This window comes from Pogoniulus pusillus, chromosome 21, assembly GCF_015220805.1.
Source record: "Pogoniulus pusillus isolate bPogPus1 chromosome 21, bPogPus1.pri, whole genome shotgun sequence".
Taxonomy (NCBI): Eukaryota; Metazoa; Chordata; class Aves; order Piciformes; family Lybiidae; genus Pogoniulus; species Pogoniulus pusillus.
This window is the reverse complement of record NC_087284.1, coordinates 23279255-23297164: the sequence shown is the minus strand read 5'-3', so window position 1 is coordinate 23297164 and position 17910 is coordinate 23279255. Positions and strand designations below refer to the sequence as shown.

Below are 17910 nucleotides of genomic sequence, written 5' to 3'. Positions count from 1 at the left end.
GGCTTAAAACTAAGTGCAGGCCTTGTATTTGGCATTAAGAGACACATTTGTTGGCTTTAATTTCAAAACTTTATTTACGACTTTATAAATGCAACTGCACCTTGCTTTTGTATTTGTGTTTCACCTTTTCTCTAACTCTAGTTTTCTGGGTTTAAAAAGGTGAGGTCACTTGAAAATACATTAGTTGTTACTTGGAAAGTTAGCCAAGATCTCATGGAGGGAAAATTCAGTAGATAAGGTTTGCCTGAATGAAGAAGTTTGCCTGTGTAAGAACAAAATCTTGAAAAAAGGCTTTGTTTTGGCAATCCAGCCCTAGCCGGGAGAGACAGGCAGCATCTTCGCTCAGCGGCTGGCAAGGCACGGTCCCATAGGCGTGCTCACGACCTCTGCCAGTCCCTCTGAAGAGGCACCTGAGCTAGCTGTGAAGCCTCACTTGGTCCCAAGAGAGAGCCGGGAAGCTGAACAAGCCTCGGCACCAAAAAGCTTTCCACAGGTGCTCAGAATCTGGCACGGCCTTATCAGGCAGCTATCTGGCTGTTGATACAGAGATCAGACAAATTAGTGATAATTAGGGTAAGGCTGCAAATCTAAGTGCATCCTGCCACGCCTTCCCAATCTGCATGTGCAGCAATTACGGCAAAGCAAGGTTTTATCGTGTGTAAAGCTAAAGTACAACGGGATTAGGAATCACAGCAGCAAGATAAAAATAGTGAGGCATTCAGGGTGCAAACAGCCTTTCGTCTGATAAAGCACTGACGTGAGAGTGGTAGCTCTGCCTCTTGCTTCTTTAGCATCTTGGAAGGTCTGGGAGCCAATTTTTATGGTGCAGAAAACGTGCATCTCAGAACAGATCTGCCACTATGAAACTGAAACCCGGGGCAGCCCTGCTGAAATGCAGAGCAGCCACAGTAACGGCGGCCACACGTCACTGAGGGGATCCCGGCCAGCTCAGGCGTCTGTCACTGCACCTTTGGGACGGTAATCCTGACCACGGCTGCACCAGAACCTTCACCTACTGGTGAAGGAGAATTCAACATAAAGTGTGGAGTCACGTTCAAACCTTCCAACAGCAGCTGTTAGGACAAAGAAGCAGGGCCAAATGCTGCTACCTAACTGCTCAAGCCAATATGAGCAGCAGGATGAGCAGTTTACGTCCCAGGCCACGGGACACACAGCATGCAGAACGAAGGAATCCTTTCCCCAAAAGACAAGAAACATTTTCAGAAGGATTTTTGTTTTATCACCGGGCTGAAATTGAGCCGTCTGTGTATTTGTAGCAAACTGCTTCTCACTGGAGCATTTATTTCAAGCTCCAAAATTCCGTTTCTCATCTCCTGCATTGAGGAGGAAGCAATTCCAAAGGGATTCTGTTTTAAAAAGCCAAACGTGCACGGTTTAAGTGGAACACAGCAGTTTACAGAGTCAACATCCAAACTCCCACGAAGCAAGTCTTTGCTCTCTAGAACAAACAGGGTCATGTTTACTCTCTCCTCACTGAAAGTAAAATTTTAAAAGCTTCTGTTATGCCAACGTTCCCTTTGCTTCTTCGAAGTGAAGGAAACACTTTGAGAACTACCAGGCAATTCTTTCTCAGCTGAAGCAGTGACTTGAAGGGGCAATGCAGAGCCTTTTAATCACCAGACAAAGGAGCAGCTTTGCCTGCCCGTCTGCTTGTGCGGGGAATAGCTTTTGCTGAAGGCTTTGCACACAGATGGCATTCGGGGGAAGCAGACTGCACAGCAGCTCCGCTTCCTCTCAGATCAAGCCGAACGAAACCAGTTACCACAACTGGTGGCAAATGCATCCCGCGGGTCCAGGCTCCTCGCGTCGTCAGAGAAACGAAACCAGCCTAAAACTCTGGCCGTGCAGCTCCCTCGCTCTTGGATCTGCTGCCACCTCGCGTGGACCCACGGTGAAATACGAGTCCCAGTACAGCGGGCAGAGAGAAGAACAGTGACGGTCACATTGAGGGGGGGGGGGGGGAGGAAGAGCTCCTCGATCTGACAGAACCTTCTCCTGTGTCCTGGTGTGAAGCGTTTCTATAAGCGGCTGATATCTGTAATTCTTCAGCTTGGTGAGTTCAGTTACAGCCATAACTTTAATCTGACTGACTTCAAATTAAAATACAACCAAATGTACTGCTACTTCCTACCACCCTGCTCCATACAGAAGCAGTACAGTTTAACTGCTCTGTACTGATCCAGAGGCAGACAGGCAAGATATGAAACTGGCCATACCTTACGCTGCTTCTGGTGGCTTCACCTCTCCGGAGGGGAGACCTCATTGCTCTCTACAACTCCTTGAAAGAAGGTTGCAGGGAGGTGGGGGTCAGTCTCTTCTCCCAAGTAACTAGCAGTAGGATGAGAGCAAATGGCCTCAAATTGTGCCAGGGAGGTTTAGGTCAGGAAAAATGCTGCAAGAGTGGTCAGGGATTGACACAGACTGCCCAGAGAGGTGGTGGAGGCCCCATCCCTAGACGTGTTCAAGAAACGTGTGGCCATGTCACTTAGGGACAGGATTTAGTGGCCATGGTGGTGCTGGGTTGAGGGTTGGACTGGATGACCTTAGAGGTCTCTTCCAACTCAAAACAGTTCTATAATTGCGTGACCTTGGGGGATGTCCTCCCAGCCTCAGGTGGTGTTCTCGTTTGGTGACCTACACCTTGCAGCACTCCGTTCAGTTCTGCATGTCCTCACTGGGCAGGAAAGGGCCCTACACAGCAGGTCACAGCCAGCTCTCTCCAGCGAACGCGCAGAGATGGATCAGTAACCCAGGTACAATGGATCAATAACCCAGAAACAAACGAAGTCGGCGGCTCTCTGCCTCACCACCCTCTCTTCTCGCCCTCTTCCACAACACACTGCCTCCGGGCAGGACCTTGCTGCCGGAGGGACTGAAGGCTGCAGGCGGCACCAGCACCGCAACGCCGGTGCCCGCGGGCAGTCCAGCGCCAGGGAGATGCAAGGCAGGCCGCGCGCACAGCCGTGCCCAGACCCCGGGCGCCTCCGCCCGCCGCGCTTCCCAGCTGGGCGCCTCCCCGCGGCCCGGCCCCGGCCCGAGGCGCTGGAATGTCCGCGGCCGCCGGGCGGGGCCTGGCCGGACAGCCGCGGCCAATGGCGGCGGGAGGCAGAGCGGGGCTGGCGGGGGGCGGGGGCGCTGCCGGCGTCACGGCCCCATCGGGCGGGTGGGAGTTGCGCGACCGGGCCATGGCGGTGGCGGCTCCGGCCGCTCGGTGGCCGTGGGCCCTACTCTGCCTGGCGGCGGCTCCGCTGCTCTTCCCGAGGGCGACCGGTGAGTAGCGATCCGCGCGGGTCCCTCTCCAGCAACATGGCGCAGGGGCGAGGAGGCCGCGGGGGGCCGGAGCCTGGCGGCGGCGTCGCCGCACGGATGTGGCGCGGCCGGGCGCCGACGGTCGGGGCTGTCCCGTCGCGGCGGGGCCGCGCTGGCTGAGGCCGGGGCAGCCGGCAGAGCATCTGTCTTGCCGGAGGCAGGACCGGGTGGGCGCGGGGTCGCAGCAAGTGGGGGTCGGAGCCGCTTTCCGCTGCCGCTATTTTGGTGTCCGCCCCACGGCCCCGCTTCCCCGTAGAGAGGAGCCTTCGGGGCCCGAGTGCGCAGACGGGCGACCGGAAAGAGAGAGCGCGAATAGCGGAGCGGCGAGAAGCGGGGAGGAGGGTCACGGCCCCATCCCTACATCTCGCCCGGCAGTGCGAGGGGGAGAGGCCCCGGATCTTACCCCGCACTGGCCACGGGACTCGTGGCCGGGTTTGGGCCTCGGGTGGCAGCGGGGAAATGTCAGGCCTTGGGCTGGAAGTGGACGAGAGCTGGTGCCGCGCTCCAGACGCGACTGCCGGGTGGCACATGGAATGTCAGGGCAGCCCCAGTGTGCCTGGCTTGTGTGCCCGTGGCTTGCCAGCGTCCCCACCCAGTAGCAGAGTGGCACTGGCGGAGGTACTGAGCTAGAGGGGTCGTGGTGAAACAGCGTCCTGCATTCAGGCGGCGACAGCAAACAACTTCCCGATAAGACCAGACCAGGAGTAGTGGCAGGAGGCAGCACAAGGCTGTGACACGGCCAGAGAGCTTCAGTGACTGGCCGCGTTGGCAGTGCTGTGAGTGGCACCGGGGCGGTCAGGGCTGCTCCACCGTCTTACGTAGCCACGGCTGTAGGAAGAGCGAAGTAAAACGCCGGTGGGATAAAGTAATGGTGGGACTCGGTGGTCTGAAAGGTCTTTCCGAAGCAGAATGTTTCTGTGTTTCTGCCATGCTGTGGCTCAGCTTTGCCGTGATAAACCTCCCCGCGCCGCTGAGGGAGGTGGCAGAGGCTGTCAGTGGAGCAAGTGTGGGTACTGCCTGTGAATGAAATCCTGAAACGAAGCCCGGACATGTTTCAGTGAAGATAAAGTGGGAAGTGTTGTAAGGCATCTCAGGAGAGGTGAACTGGAAGGAGAACTGAGGGACTGTTCGGAGTGGATTTTGGGACGCATCCGTCGCCGGTGAAGCGCCAAAGCTCGCCCCGGGCCAGTTTGATTTGCTGTTGGTTCAGTATGCCATTAACGGATCTGCATGGTGCTCTGACTGCTTTTCTGCCTGTACCCAGCAGACTATTGCACTTTCCAGGTTCTGTAAGATCATTTGCAAAGGCATGTAGTGTCTCTAGTTTTCTAGTGATTTTCTGTTCCCTTCTTGTGTTCTTTATTTACTTACCCTTGGGTTAATAAATTGAGTTGTCTGGTGAAGGAATTTGGCATGCGCCAAGCTGGTGCACACAAAGCAGCAGAAACATGGCTAAAAGCTGAAGGCATAGATGGGCTCAGTCCAGCACCATGAGATTTAACGAGGCCAAGTGCCAGGTTCTGCACTTTGGCCACAGCAACCCCAAGCAGCACTACAGGCTGGGGACAGAGTGGCTGAGAACAGCCAGGCAGAGAAGGACCTGAGGGTACTGGTTGTCAGTGACTGAACATGAGCCAGCAGTGTGCCCAGGTGGCCAAGAAGGCCAATGGCATCCTCACCTGGATCAGGGATAGTGTGGCCAGCAGGACCAGGCCAGTCCTTCTGTCCTGTACTCAGCACCAGTCAGGCCACCCCTGGAGTGCTGTGTCCAGTTTTGGGCCTCTCAATTTAAGAAAGATGTTGAGGTGCTGGAAGGTGTCCAGAGAAGGGCAGCAAGGCTGGGGAGGGGCCTGGAGCACAGCCCTGTGAGGAGAGGCTGAGGGAGCTGGGGGTGTGCAGCCTGCAGCAGAGGAGGCTCAGGGCAGAGCTCATTGCTGCCTGCAGCTGCCTGCAGGGAGGCTGTAGCCAGGTGGGGTTGGGCTCTGCTGCCAGGCAGCCAGGGACAGAAGAAGGGGACAGAGCCTCAAGTTGTGCCAGGGCAGGTTCAGGCTGGATGTTGTTAGGAAGTTCCTGGCAGAGAGAGTGATTGGCATTGGAATGGGCTGCCCAGGGAGGTGGTGGAGTCCTCATCCCTGGGGCGTTTCAGAGAAGGCTGAAGGAGGCACTTAGTGCCATGGGTTAGTTAATTAAAAGGGCTAAGTGATAGGTTGGACTCAACGATCCTAGAGGTATTTTCCAACCTGGTTAATTCTGCGATGCTGTGAAGGAGGCTGAAATCCCCTCTTGGTGGCAGCAAGTGTTCAGGGGTAATTCTGACATACCAGATGAACAGATCTGTGTCAGCTTCGGAGCAAAACTTTCTCCTGTTCTTGTCTTTTTGGGAAGGGAAATTTCCTCATGGTCATCTTTTGGCCAGACAAATCAATAGGCCATCAGGTGAGTGCTTCTGTTCAGGAGTGATAGTTAAGTGCTTCAGGTCGTTGAAACATCTTCTTCTCTGCCCTTGCTTTCCACAGCCCTGTCTTGTTGTTACCAAGCAAAGGACAACTTGATGTGCCGTGATGTCTGTGAGCAGGTAAGCTTGTGTCCAGCCTGGTCTGCCTCTCAGAGTAAAAGCGGTGCCTTTAGACAGTGGTCAGGGTTGTGCTCAACTGATGCTCTGTGTGTGAACTAGGAGGTGGAATGTTACTCTTGTTGCCATGAGAGCAGAAAGGATTGACGCTGGCCTCTTTTCACAGAAAAGCAGGTTCTGCTGAGGTTGAAGCGAGATAGAGATACAAATCTGAGGTCAGGGATCGGTCAGGCAGTGCTAAGCATGTAAGGAAGAGGGAGGGGTGAAGATATTTTACCCAATTTCTGGATGCTCAGCTTTTGGAGCCTTTTTTTGTTCAATTTAACCTGAGGAACAGGATGCTGATAGTTTCTCCTTCCTGACAGTCCTCGTTTGTTAGCTAAGCATCTGAGATGCTCACTGTGACATATGGCTTTGTGAGCCCACTCCAGATCCCTTTGTTCATAGAATCATAGAATCAACCAGGTTGGAAGAGACCTCCAAGATCATCCAGTCCAACCTAGCACCCAGCCCTAAGCAATCAACTAGACCATGGCACTAAGTGCCTCATCCAGTCTTTGCTTGAAGACCCCCAGGGACGGTGCCTCCACCACCTCCCTGGGCAGCCCATTCCAATGCCAATCACTCTCTCTGTGAAGAACTTCTTCCTAACATCCAGCCTAGACCTACCCTGGCACAACTTGAGACTGTGTCCCCTTGTTCTATTGCTGGTTGCCTGGGAGAAGAGGCCACCCCCCACCTGGCTACAATGCCCCTTCAGGTAGTTGTAGACAGTAATAAGATCAGCCCTGAGCCTCCTTTTCTCCAGGCTAAACAGGCCTAGCTCCCTCAGCCTCTCCTCATAGGATTTGTGCTCCAGGCCCCTCACCAGCTTTGTTGCCCTTCTCTGGACATGTTCCAGCACCTCAACATCTTTCTTGAATTGAGGGGCCCAGAACTGGACACAGTACTCAAGGTGTGGTCTGACCAGTGCTGAGTACAGACTTGGCATAAGGTAGTGTAAAAGCTGCCTGTGCTGAGCTCACACTTGAGAAATGTTTCTCCCAACCTCTGTTTAGATGTGTGCCCTCAAATAGCATCTTACAGAGCTGGGTGTGTGTTTGGATCCGTGATGGAATGTCACATACCTGGTGTGTGTTTGGACACAGGCCAGGGTGAAGGGTACAGGAGAGCTGATGATGTTCTTAATCCTGCCAGTTAAGGAAAAAAGCTTGTTTAGGTGTGAGGAGTTCTGCTTTCAGCAGAGGTTATTCAGCTGCTTTAAGTGGGCCCTTTGAAGAAGAAATCTTGGATTACAGATGTGTTTCTCTACACATGTTTCAAGCATGTCCTTATTTTTCATTGTTAGTAAATGTTATTCCAAGCTTAGCCTCAGTGTCATCTTTTTGTGGTTATTCCATTAAGCCCATCAGATACTTTAGCAAGGAACAAGTCTTTAATTGACATTTTTTCCTAAGTTCAGATGTTGGAAAGTTTCGCAACTGTGAGATTCCTGGTGGCATTCATCTCTGTACCACTCCAGGGATCTCTGCCTGGATCTTCCTTCAAGCATAAGTCCAGTCCATCCCAGCCCTCAGGAAAACGTGCTAATGTCTCAGGGGGCTCGCTCAGATAAACAGAGGAGTACTCAACAAGCTGCAGTGCCGAAGGGCATTCTAGAGGAGGCAGAATCAGGAAAGGTTATGAAAGAGGAATTTAGAAAGTTTATCCAGGCAGGGAAGGTCATATGGGGAAAGACAGAGCTCAGCTGGAGCTGAAACTTGCAGAGGATGTGAAGGACAACAGGACACTGAGAAGTGAATGTGAAATGTTCTAAATGTAAAAATGCCTTCTTCACAAAAAGTGCAGCGTGTGTGAACGGCCACAAATGCGTGAAAGGGAAGCTGGCTTTGCTTTGGTCAGTACTGGCTGCTGGCCACAGCTGTGAGTGCATGGCAGTGAGACTGACAGCAGTGCCACCAGCTGAGGCAGTGTTGCGGGGGCAGCGGCCTTCGGCCTGCTTCAAGGTGTGTTTTGTTCCTGACAGATTCTGTCCTCCAAGAGTGACTCCCGTCTGAAGCACTTACTGCAGCGAGCACCTGAGTACTGTCCAGAGGCAATGGTGAGGCTTGCTAGGTTCTCGTTCAAGAAAGCACAACGCTCTTCTGTTGGTAAAGCTTTGCTGACAGAAATAAGCTTTTTAAATGATTGTGTTCTACTTACATACTGAGTTTTGAGCTGACAAAGCACCAATGTCCTCAGGCTTGTTCTTCCTGGTTAGGAGTATGAGCAGCAGTCTTACAACGACACTTGATCCTCACAGCAGGGTTTACTTGTTTTCTACAGCCACTGTACGTGGGTATCGTGCACAGTGATGCTGTGCTGTGTGAGCTGTGGTTTATGGTTGTGGTGCTTTTGCTAAGATCATCACTTCCCTGGTGTACTGCTGAAAAATGAAGCCTGTCATCTACTCCTTGTTTTAGAGATGACCTCCTTGGGGAAAAGATGAGTGCTGCTTCAGATTGTCAGTTCTGGAGGCTTATCTCTTGGCAACATGGAGTATCTCAACACATTTACTGTCAGAAGGGTCAGCTTCGATGTCATTCTGGTTTCCTTTTGACAGTGTCGGTCTTGTTCCCAGATAGCTTAAAGCAAGCCCTCAGCTCAAATGGGTGGTGGGTAGGAGCAGTCCATCTGAGAATAACATTTTATGAGCACCTTTGCAGGAGAGTTCCTGTAGATCCTTCCTTCTGGGTGGCACCTGTATGTTGTTTCAGTATTTTGGTTTTATGGATCATCAGCTCTAAGCTCCTGGGAAGTTATGGACAGATCTCAGATGATCTGAGTAAAACCTGTGGCAAGTAACCACATCAGAGTGGTGGACAGTGTTTGTTCTGCTATGGGCTTTATCTCTTATTCCCTGAGAGGAAGGGTAGGATCTGTCTGTGTAGTAGAGGAGAGTAGGTCTGGAGAGTATCCAGAAGGGGGGACAGGTCTGACACAAGGGTTTGTATAACTCCAGTTAATGGCAAGTTTCCTGTTCGTTCTGTTTGTAAACTGACATCACTGAGATGGTAAAGTTTATAAACTTTGGTAAAAGACGTCTAGAGGCAAAAACCTTAGCAGAGCAGAACCAGATATGCTGTGTGGCCCCTTACCATGTGGACTTACTTTTGCTTCCTTGCATTTTGCTTTTCAGGGAGAAGTGTGGGGCTGTATCAATTCTTCCTTGCCAGGTAGGAAATGCCAGTTTGCTCTTGGGTCACATTGCTTTTCCACCATAGCATGTTCTGATGCAGGGCACTGCAGATCTCATCATCATTCACTGCCACTGTAACTGCTGATTGGTGTCTGGATTCCTTTAGCCCAGACTCTGTTCCCTGTGTGTTTTTTTCACACTTCTCCTGGTTAGGAAACATTTCCTGTATCTGTGTGGTCAAATATGTGCCTCCGTGACAGACCCCAGGAATAGCAAAGTTCCTTTCTTTTAAAGGTTTTCTGTTACTTTTCCTTGTGGGGTTACTGCAGCGTTGCTCTAGAGACATTTGGAGTAGTATAATTACACCATTCCAAATCCAGTTTGGAATTTGGGGAAAATCTGAGTGATGGGGAAGTAGTAAGAACCAGAGAAACTATTTAAGAAGTGCAGAGGCTCAGGTCAGGAACCAACGTGTTGGGTACAAGGAGGTGTAGAAAGTTCAAGCATAAAGCACAAGACAAGAGTTCCGAAAGAGCTGCACTTGGAGAAGTGGTGCTGAGAAGAGATGAGCTTGTAACGGCTTTATGGCACCTGCCCCGCTAGCTTCAGAGGCAAACTGTTGACTCCAGTGCAAAGAAAAGGTTTAGTGTGTTCTTCTTTCATTGAGAAGATCAGGAAACTTCAATTTCTGCCCAGATTCAGAGGATGGAGCAACTTAGGGCAGCGTCTTACATTAATTGTAACAAGGTTGGTTATTTCCTGTTGTGGTCTGTTGGCTTATATTTCAGATTAGGTCAGTCCAGCTGCCAGACTCAGTGAACATCTGAGTACTTTGCATTCAGCATCTCTTCTATACAGGGGTATAGAAGGTACTTCCAAATTGCCAGGTTCAGCAGTTGCTAAGGCACAGGGTTGAGGCTGTCTGAGATGTCTTCAGCCGTCCCAACAGGAGTGTCACCTGTAAATAGGCTTCTGGATGAGAGCAGGATGGTCACATTTCAGCAGTAACTGACTCGTGGGGAGGGAAGGGAGCAAGGTGGCACAGCTCCTCCCGCTGCAGTGTGTCCTGCCTTCTCTTCCCAGGAGTGCTGAAGAAGTCTGACGGGTGGGTCGGGTTGGGCTGCTGTGAGCTGGCCATCGCTGTGGAGTGCCGGCAAGCCTGCAAACAGGTGAGGCTGTCTGCATGCTGTGCTGTGCTGTGCTGTGCTGTGCTTGAAGGGAGAGGGCTCCAGCTTTAATTCCCCTGTGGACTGCTGCTCACGAATGCTAGGCTGAATGCGTTTTTAACATCAAAAATAACTCTGCACAGAACTCTAGATGGGCAGGGTACTGCCCAGGGGTGCTGCTGGTGGTGAATGCCAGCAGCCTGGTTCCAGAAACCAAACCAGGATCTTCCCTTTCCTGAAGGTGTCCTGTGTCTGCTGTAGCTGCTGAACCTTCCACAGAGCCAAAGCTGCTCTGTGTGCTTCCAGTGTCAACCAGCCTGGTGCAGAAACAGGAGATGTGAGGTTAAGTTAAATGTAGGGTTGACAGTCCTGGTTTCTGCTTTTTGCCTTAGAGGTTTACATGGACTTTTTAGGGTCTGGAAAAGGAGCATTTAAATAGATTAGGTACCCGTGGTTATCACAGTTAAAACAGAATGCATAGTCCTCCTTATTTTGCATCTTGATTTTTTTATTTTCTACTACAGATGGAGAATTTTCTCTGTCTTTCAGGCTTCTGAGAAAAATGATGTTCTGAAGGTCTGCAGGAAGGAATATGAGGTACGTGTCTGTGTGTGGATGCGTCCTAGTGAGAACCAGCTAGTTTATGACTTCTGGTGAAAGCATCCCGTAGAAGAGAAGGGTCTAGGCTTCCTATAAGACTTGGGCATGCTTGTGTTCACCCCAGTGTGAATGGCCTCTCCCTCCAGTGCCTGTAGAACTAGAGTCATCTTCTGGAAGCAGATCTTGGCTTTCTTTAGACCTGCCTGCACACATCTTAATTGGGATGGAAAAGATGCAGCTCTCCAAATGGGGACCAGGACTGCAAAAGAAGTTTGTTTCATAGGGATTCTGATGGAAGACAGCACTCCTTGTGAGCTCTTGGCTTCTGTAGTGGGAGAGTCACCTTAGGAGTGACCTAAAGCCATCGACTCAGCAGAGAATAAGCTTTAGGTCTTCTCTCGATGTAAACTGTTTCAAATTCATAGTTTTTGATTACATCAGGGAAGCTGTTAATGCCTACAATTAATTTTACTGCTCTGCTCTTAAAATTAATCACCAGGGGTTTTCAGGAATCTGCCTTTGTGTTCCTTGAACAGCTGGTGGAAGTGTTTGTCTGCTAGGACTTCTTTTCTTCTAATGTGCTCCTTAAAAGCCAGCTTCCTCCTCCCACTTCCATCTCATTTCCTCCTGCAATTCTCTTTATTTGGGTAGAAAATGTAGCAGGTTCCTAGACATTAAAGTTCATTCCCCACCCTCCCCACCCCCGCAGCATAGTCCTTTAAAATTGTCTGCAGAGTATTTTCCTAGGCTCCTCAGTGTGGAAGTTACCCCCAGCTTGGTCTCTTTGAAGTGAGTGCTCATATTAAGTGGTTCTGTCTCCTCTCATGCTGTGATGTGCTCTGCTGTCAACACCTGCAAACCTCCCCTCTGTTACGCTGCTCTGTTTCCTTCTCTTCTCTGGATTTCTGCACTGCTGTAGGCAGGAGGTTGGCCAGTATGGGTTGGAGGAGAACAGGAGAGGAAAGGTAAGAGATTAAAGACTGCCTGTGAAATGATGGTTTTAAATAAGATAGCTGATTGTTTACTTTTTCCAGTTCTTCTTTCTCCAGTTTTTATCTGGGATTTTGGAAAATGAGTTCCTCACTTAAATAAGAGTGACCTTGGTGTTACTGTGCAGAAAACCTTCACTCCTTCTGTCTGTGCAATACTAAGAAGGTGAGGGAGAAAAATGATGGAGGGAGGACTCAGTCTTCTGGCTGTTGAAGAAGGAAAGAGAAGTTTTCCAATGGGTGTTAGGAGTAGTAGATGCAGATGCTGTATTAGGGACAGAAACAAAGTATCTGGCATGGTAGGTCTTCAGTTATTACAGAACTTTGCGGGACAATGGCCTTTCCTCTGTGTCTCATGAAAAATGGTGCTTGCAGTGCTCTCCAGGGGCCCATTGCCTGTGAAAATCCAGAGAAGTTCTGCCTAAACCAGGAAATTCCAGAGAATACTGCTGGAGAGAACCGCGCTTAGAATCATAGAATCATAGAATCAAACAGGTTGGAAGAGACCTCCAAGCTCATCCAGTCCAACCTAGCACCCAGCCCTATCCAGTCAACTAGACCATGGCACTAAGTGCCTCATCCAGTCTTTGCTTGAAGACCCCCAGGGATGGTGCCTCCACCACCTCCCTGGGCAGCCCATTCCAATGCCAATCACTCTCTCTGTGAAGAACTTCTTCCTAACATCCAGCCTAGACCTACCCTGGCACAACTTGAGACTGTGTCCCCTTGTTCTATTGCTGGTTGCCTGGGAGAAGAGGCCACCCCCCACCTGGCTACAGCCTCCCTTCAGGTAGTTGTAGACAGTAATAAGATCAGCCCTGAGCCTCCTCTTCTCCAGGCTAAACAGGCCTAGCTCCCTCAGCCTCTCCTCATAGGATTTGTGCTCCAGGCCCCTCACCAGCTTTGTTGCCCTTCTCTGGACATGTTCCAGTACCTCAACATCTCTCTTGAATTGAGGGGCCCGGAACTGGACACAGCACTCAAGGTGTGGCCTGACCAGTGCTGAGTACAGGGGAAGAATAACCTCCCTTGTCCTACTGGCCACACTGTTCCTGATACAGGCCAGGATGCCATTGGCTCTCTTGCCCACCTGGGCACACTGCTGGCTCATCTTCAGCTACTATCTATCAGTACCCGAAGGTCCCTTTCCTCCTGGCTGCTCTCAGCCACTCAGTCCCCAGCCTGTAGTGCTGCTTGGGGTTGTTGTGGCCAAAGTGCAGAACCCTGCACTTGGCCTTGTTCAATCTCATCCCATTGGCCTCTGCCCACCCATGCAGCCTGTCCAGGTCCCTCTGCAGGGCTCTCCTACCTTCCAACAGATCAACACCTGCTCCTAGCTTGGTGTCATCTGCAAACTTACTGATGCTGGACTCAATCCCCTCGTCCAGATCATCAATAAAGATATTGAACAGGACTGGGCCCAGCACTGATCCCTGGGGAACACCACTAGTGACAGCTGCCAACTGGATGTGGCACCATTCACCACCACTCTCTGGGCTCTGCCATCCAGCCAGTTCCTGATCCAGCACAGAGTGAATCTGTCCAAACCATGAGCTGCCAGCTTGGCTAGGAGCTTCTTGTGGCAGACTGTGTCAAAGGCTTTGCTGAAGTCCAAGTAGACTACATCCACAGCCTTCCCCACATTCACCAGGCGGGTAACCTGATCATAAAAGGAGATCAGGTTGGTGAGGCAGGACCTGCCCTTCCTAAACCCATGCTGGCTGGGCCTGATCCCTTGGCCATGCTGTAGGTGCTTTGTGATGGCACCCAAGATGACCTGTTCCATGCCCTTGCCTGACACTGAGGTCAGGCTCACAGGTCTGTAGTTTTCTGGCTCCTCCTTACAACCCTTCTTGTGAATGGGTATCACATTGGCCAGCTTCCAGTCTTCAGGGACCTCTCCAGTGAGCCAGGACTGCTGATAAATGATGGAGAGTGGCTTGGCCAGCTCAGCTGCCAGCTCTCTCAGCACCCTAAGGTGGATCCCATCCGGTCCCATGGACTTGTGAGGATCCAAATGACGCAGCAGGTCCCTTACTGCTTCCTCATGGATTAGAGGGGGACTGTACTGGTCCCTGACTCCATCCACCGCTTCAGGAGTCCAGCTGTGCTGGAGACAACCTGTCCCACTAGTGAAGATTGAGGCAAAGAAGGTGTTAAGCACCTCTGCCTTTTCCTCATCCTTTGTCACTATGTTCCCCTCTCTATCTGATAAGGACTGGAGCTTGTCCTTGGCCCTTCTCTGCCATTCAGATATTTAAAGAAACACTTTTTATTTTCCTTGACAGCCGTGGCCAGCCTGAGCTCCAAGTGGGCTTTTGCCTCTCTAATTTTTCCTCTACAAGACCTAGCAACTTCCTTGAACTTCTCCTGGGACACCTAGCTTGTTGGCACCCTAGCCATTCTTTCTCCTCAGAGTGTTTCTAGCTGCTTTGGCGCATGTGTCCTGCCCTCTCTGTAGTCTCAGGAGCTTTGATGTCAGTGACCAGAACCACCCTCTGTACTTGGCTGGGGAAGAAACTGAGACCTGGGAAGGGAATGGCTGGTTAAAACTGAAGGGGCATGGTCAGAAAGCCTGTGGATCACTACAAATGGCTGTTGTGCCTACTCAGTGGGTGATTAAGAATTCATGCTTCACTCACTAGAAATGAGGATGCAGGCTGAGAAAGAGCTTACAGTACAGGTAATGGAGCTTGCTCACAACTTCTCCAGCCTGTTGCTGAGGTATTGAAGAGATGAGTACCAGGACATGTAAGTGGGAAGTAGCTGAATTAGGAATATGCAGTATTCCCTCTCTGAACACTCTCATAGCTCCCCAGCTCCCAGAGCTCACTCACCCTCATAGAAGGACTTCCTGGGGGATTTTGACAGGCTTCTTGCAGTAGTTAACTGCACTGGGCATGGTTCTTCTCTGTCACCTCCGAAGATTAGGGAAGTGGCTTCATGAGTTACTCCTCAGCTTTCCACTAAGCTGGGAAGTGAGCATGGAGACTGAGGTAAGTCTTGCAGGGTAGGGCACAGGGCTCAGAGCTGAGCAAACACCTCAAGCTTTGAGCTGGAGGTGCCACCAGGTTTGGAACTGCTAAGTGGAGTTTCAGGTTGGACAGCAGCAGAAAGCCTTGAGCGCTGATGTGCCAGCTTGTCACGAGTCACTGCAGCTGCTTTTGCTGCCACTCAGGTGCCTCTGCACCTGCTGTGCTGCAAGTACTTGTGAAGCCTGTGGAAATTTCTCTCTGCTCTGGAAATTTCACACGGTTTAGAAGTGGAGCATGCTGTAATGAGCTGGGGGGGTTGATCAGTGCACTTCAGGCTGTGTGTCCTAGTGGACAGGTTTTATTTTGAAGTGACACTACAGAAATTAAAGAAAACCCTTGCTGAGTGTTTTTGAGCATTGCTGAAATGTTCTTTGTGTGAAAAATGTTGTTCTGGAAGTTCTTTTTCACCCCATCTGCTCTCAGGTAAACTCATTTGGTTGTCTTGATTTTTTCTCCAGTTCTGTGCATCTCAACTCTTATCTTTTGCTACTACTTCCAGCTTTCTGCTATCCTGTTCATCTTGCTCTGAAAGGAGAAGGTAGGTAATAGTCAAAGGAAGAAGAACAAAGTGGAGACTGTAGGTTGTATGTAGCATTTTATGGGTTTCCTGTTTTTAAAAGTTCTGTGTAAAGCTGAGGCTCAGTTCTTTTTGAAGAGTGCCTGGACATGCGTGGTCAGAGGAGTAACTCAAAGTAGCAAAGCTTGCAATAGGCTGGAAAGGCTTTACTTTCTTTCTGTGCAAGGAGTGGGTTGCACTGACTTGTCTGGGAGCCCCTGTGCTGCTTAGCTGCCCTCTGCACATCGGGAGCCCCAGTTCTCGTCTCACGTGTGCTAAGGAAGGCGTCCAGACTGCTCTGGTTAGGAGGCAGTCTGAGAGCCCTGCTGCAGCCGAGCACTCCTCTCAGCAGCCTTGGAGCCAAGATGTAACTGAAACTGTGACCAGGCACTTGGCTTCTGCTCTGAAAGCTGATTTTAACACACAGTAGTCAGCACTTTGGATGGCCTTGTATGAAGGTATTTTTGCTCTCACAGATGTCAGCACAGTTTAGTTTCATCTAACTTTATGTTCTGCTGTTCTTAAATACAGAAACTTCTAAGGCAGTGCCTGCAGCCTCAAGAGTTGTAGCAGAGGTTCACTGTGCTTCAACGCTGGCTTGTTTGATCGTAACCAGGGTAATGGTCCTGCCTTACACGGAGATTTTAGTGACTGCTGGCCACTGATCACCCTGCCTGAAGAGCCCAGTCAGCAGGCTCTAGCACTTCTGTGGGGTGCTGAGAGACAGCAGCTCAGCACTGGAGGAGCTGTGCAGGACACTGTTCAGGAGAAGCTTCCAAAATGACTTTAACCAAATCTGAAGGCATGCGGCTGTGTGTGGATTCTGGAAGTACTGCTTAATGAGTTCAGGGTGGGCTCTGACCATGTGTTTGGTGCTGTAGCTAACACAGTTGTCATGTGCTGATTCTTTTTGTCTCTGCTTTTCAGAGAAGGTGGATAGAGTGCTTAACCTTGCACAAATTTAAGTTGCAGGGATTTTGTTCTACCTCACTGTGCAAGATTCTCACTTTGCTGGTTTACATCACTGAGGGAAATCTTGACCTTGTAATGGCTGCAGGTGATTAAAGTTTTTGATGGATCACAGGATGTTAGGGGTTGAAAGGAACCTCTGGAGATCATCGGGTCCAACTTCTCTGCCAGAGCAGGATCAGCAGATGTGCACCATTGTCTGAAGCTTCAGCAGACTGCACTAAACCTTAGCATGTTACTTGCTACCTTAGCTTCTGTTGACAAACTTCAAGAAAATGAAGTTAAGGAGAGGTTAACAGGACTTTGCTTTTCTCAGACTGTTTCTTAGTGTGTTTGTTAACTCTAGGTTAGACTTCTAAATGAAGATGGCCTTAATTGGCTGGGATCTGCAGTCATTCAACATCAGGGTTAGGTTGCCCAAGGCAGCAGCACTCAGCTTGTTTTCCTGCCAGAGTCAACACAGAAGCCAACACTACCTCCAGGGAGGAAAATAATGCTATTTTTTAGCAAATAGTCTTAATTTGTGGTGTGAAAGAACAGCTTTGCTGCCACTCTCCCTCCAAAGACAAGCCATGTGCTTAGAGCATGAAGGCATGCCTCACAGTGCCTTGGCAAGGTGTCTGCTCTCTGTGGGCAGGCGTCTGGGGCTTTGGGCCGTTACCTGCAGCTGATGAGCTCCAAAAAGAGCGAAACCAGTTAGGTCCTGCAGTACTGGCTGAAATCTTGCTTCAGGGAGCTTCTGGTGAGGAAACTGGGCCACGTTTTCTGCTGGAGCAACTTCCATTGCTGTTCTCAGTTCCCATAACACCAAAAGGTCTCTGACATGGTTATGTTCCCTGTGTCTGCCTGCCACTTCCAGCCTCACTGGCTTGGATCGCCAGCCTCAGCAGCGCTGCCTTTTAGGAGAGGAGAAACCTGGCAGATGAGATTAATGCACAAATACAACTATATCAATTCCAGTATTGATTCACTTCATATTTTAATACAAGCTGAACACAGACTGTTGGGCTCTGTGTGCACACAGTATTGCCTTTATTCCCTCATTTTCCTAGGCCTGGATGGCTTAGTTCCTCTTTTAGAGAGAACATCCCTTTCTGCTCTTTTCCTTGGTGGCTTTTGGTTTCTTCTGTTTTTCCTTGCCTGTACCTCTGTTTTTCTATGTTTGCTGCCTTTCTCTTCTGCTGTTCACCAAAGAGTTCAGAAGCAAGACTGAGTGGGCAGGAAAAATGTTGATTCTGAAATGTGAGTGGTGCTTCACTAGAGATGGGCTTCAGCTCTGTGTTCTGTGATGAGGTGATGGTCAGTTACCCAGGTCAGACCTTCAGTCTAATGCTGTTAGCAGCTGTATTTACCAGCAGGTGATCACACACTCACCTATTATGCCAGCAGGGAGAGGGAAATGATTCTCCCCCTCTGCTCCGCTCCGGTGAGATCCCAGCTGGAGTCCTGCATCCAGTTCTGGAGCCCCTGGGACAAGAGGGCTGTGGAGGTGCTGGAGTGTGTCTGGAGCAGGGC

General features: G+C 50.4%; 1 protein-coding gene across 3 annotated transcripts in view; it reads left to right on the top strand.

The window, feature by feature from the left end:
* Positions 1-3189: 3189 nt before the first annotated feature.
* The window catches only part of RECK (reversion inducing cysteine rich protein with kazal motifs), a 34126-nt gene continuing 19405 nt past the window's right edge, over positions 3190-17910 (top strand). The window contains exons 1-6 of one of the 3 annotated variants that reach the window (XM_064161276.1): positions 3190-3291; positions 5847-5905; positions 7929-8003; positions 9081-9117; positions 10164-10249; positions 10796-10843. In XM_064161276.1, the coding sequence (XP_064017346.1) occupies positions 3207-3291; positions 5847-5905; positions 7929-8003; positions 9081-9117; positions 10164-10249; positions 10796-10843 (390 nt within the window). In that variant the 5' untranslated portion in view covers positions 3190-3206. Of the gene's footprint in view, positions 3292-5846; positions 5906-7928; positions 8004-9080; positions 9118-10163; positions 10250-10795; positions 10844-15367; positions 15409-17910 lie in introns of those variants that run through there. The other 2 variants (XM_064161277.1, XM_064161278.1) reach the window with 2 other exon arrangements.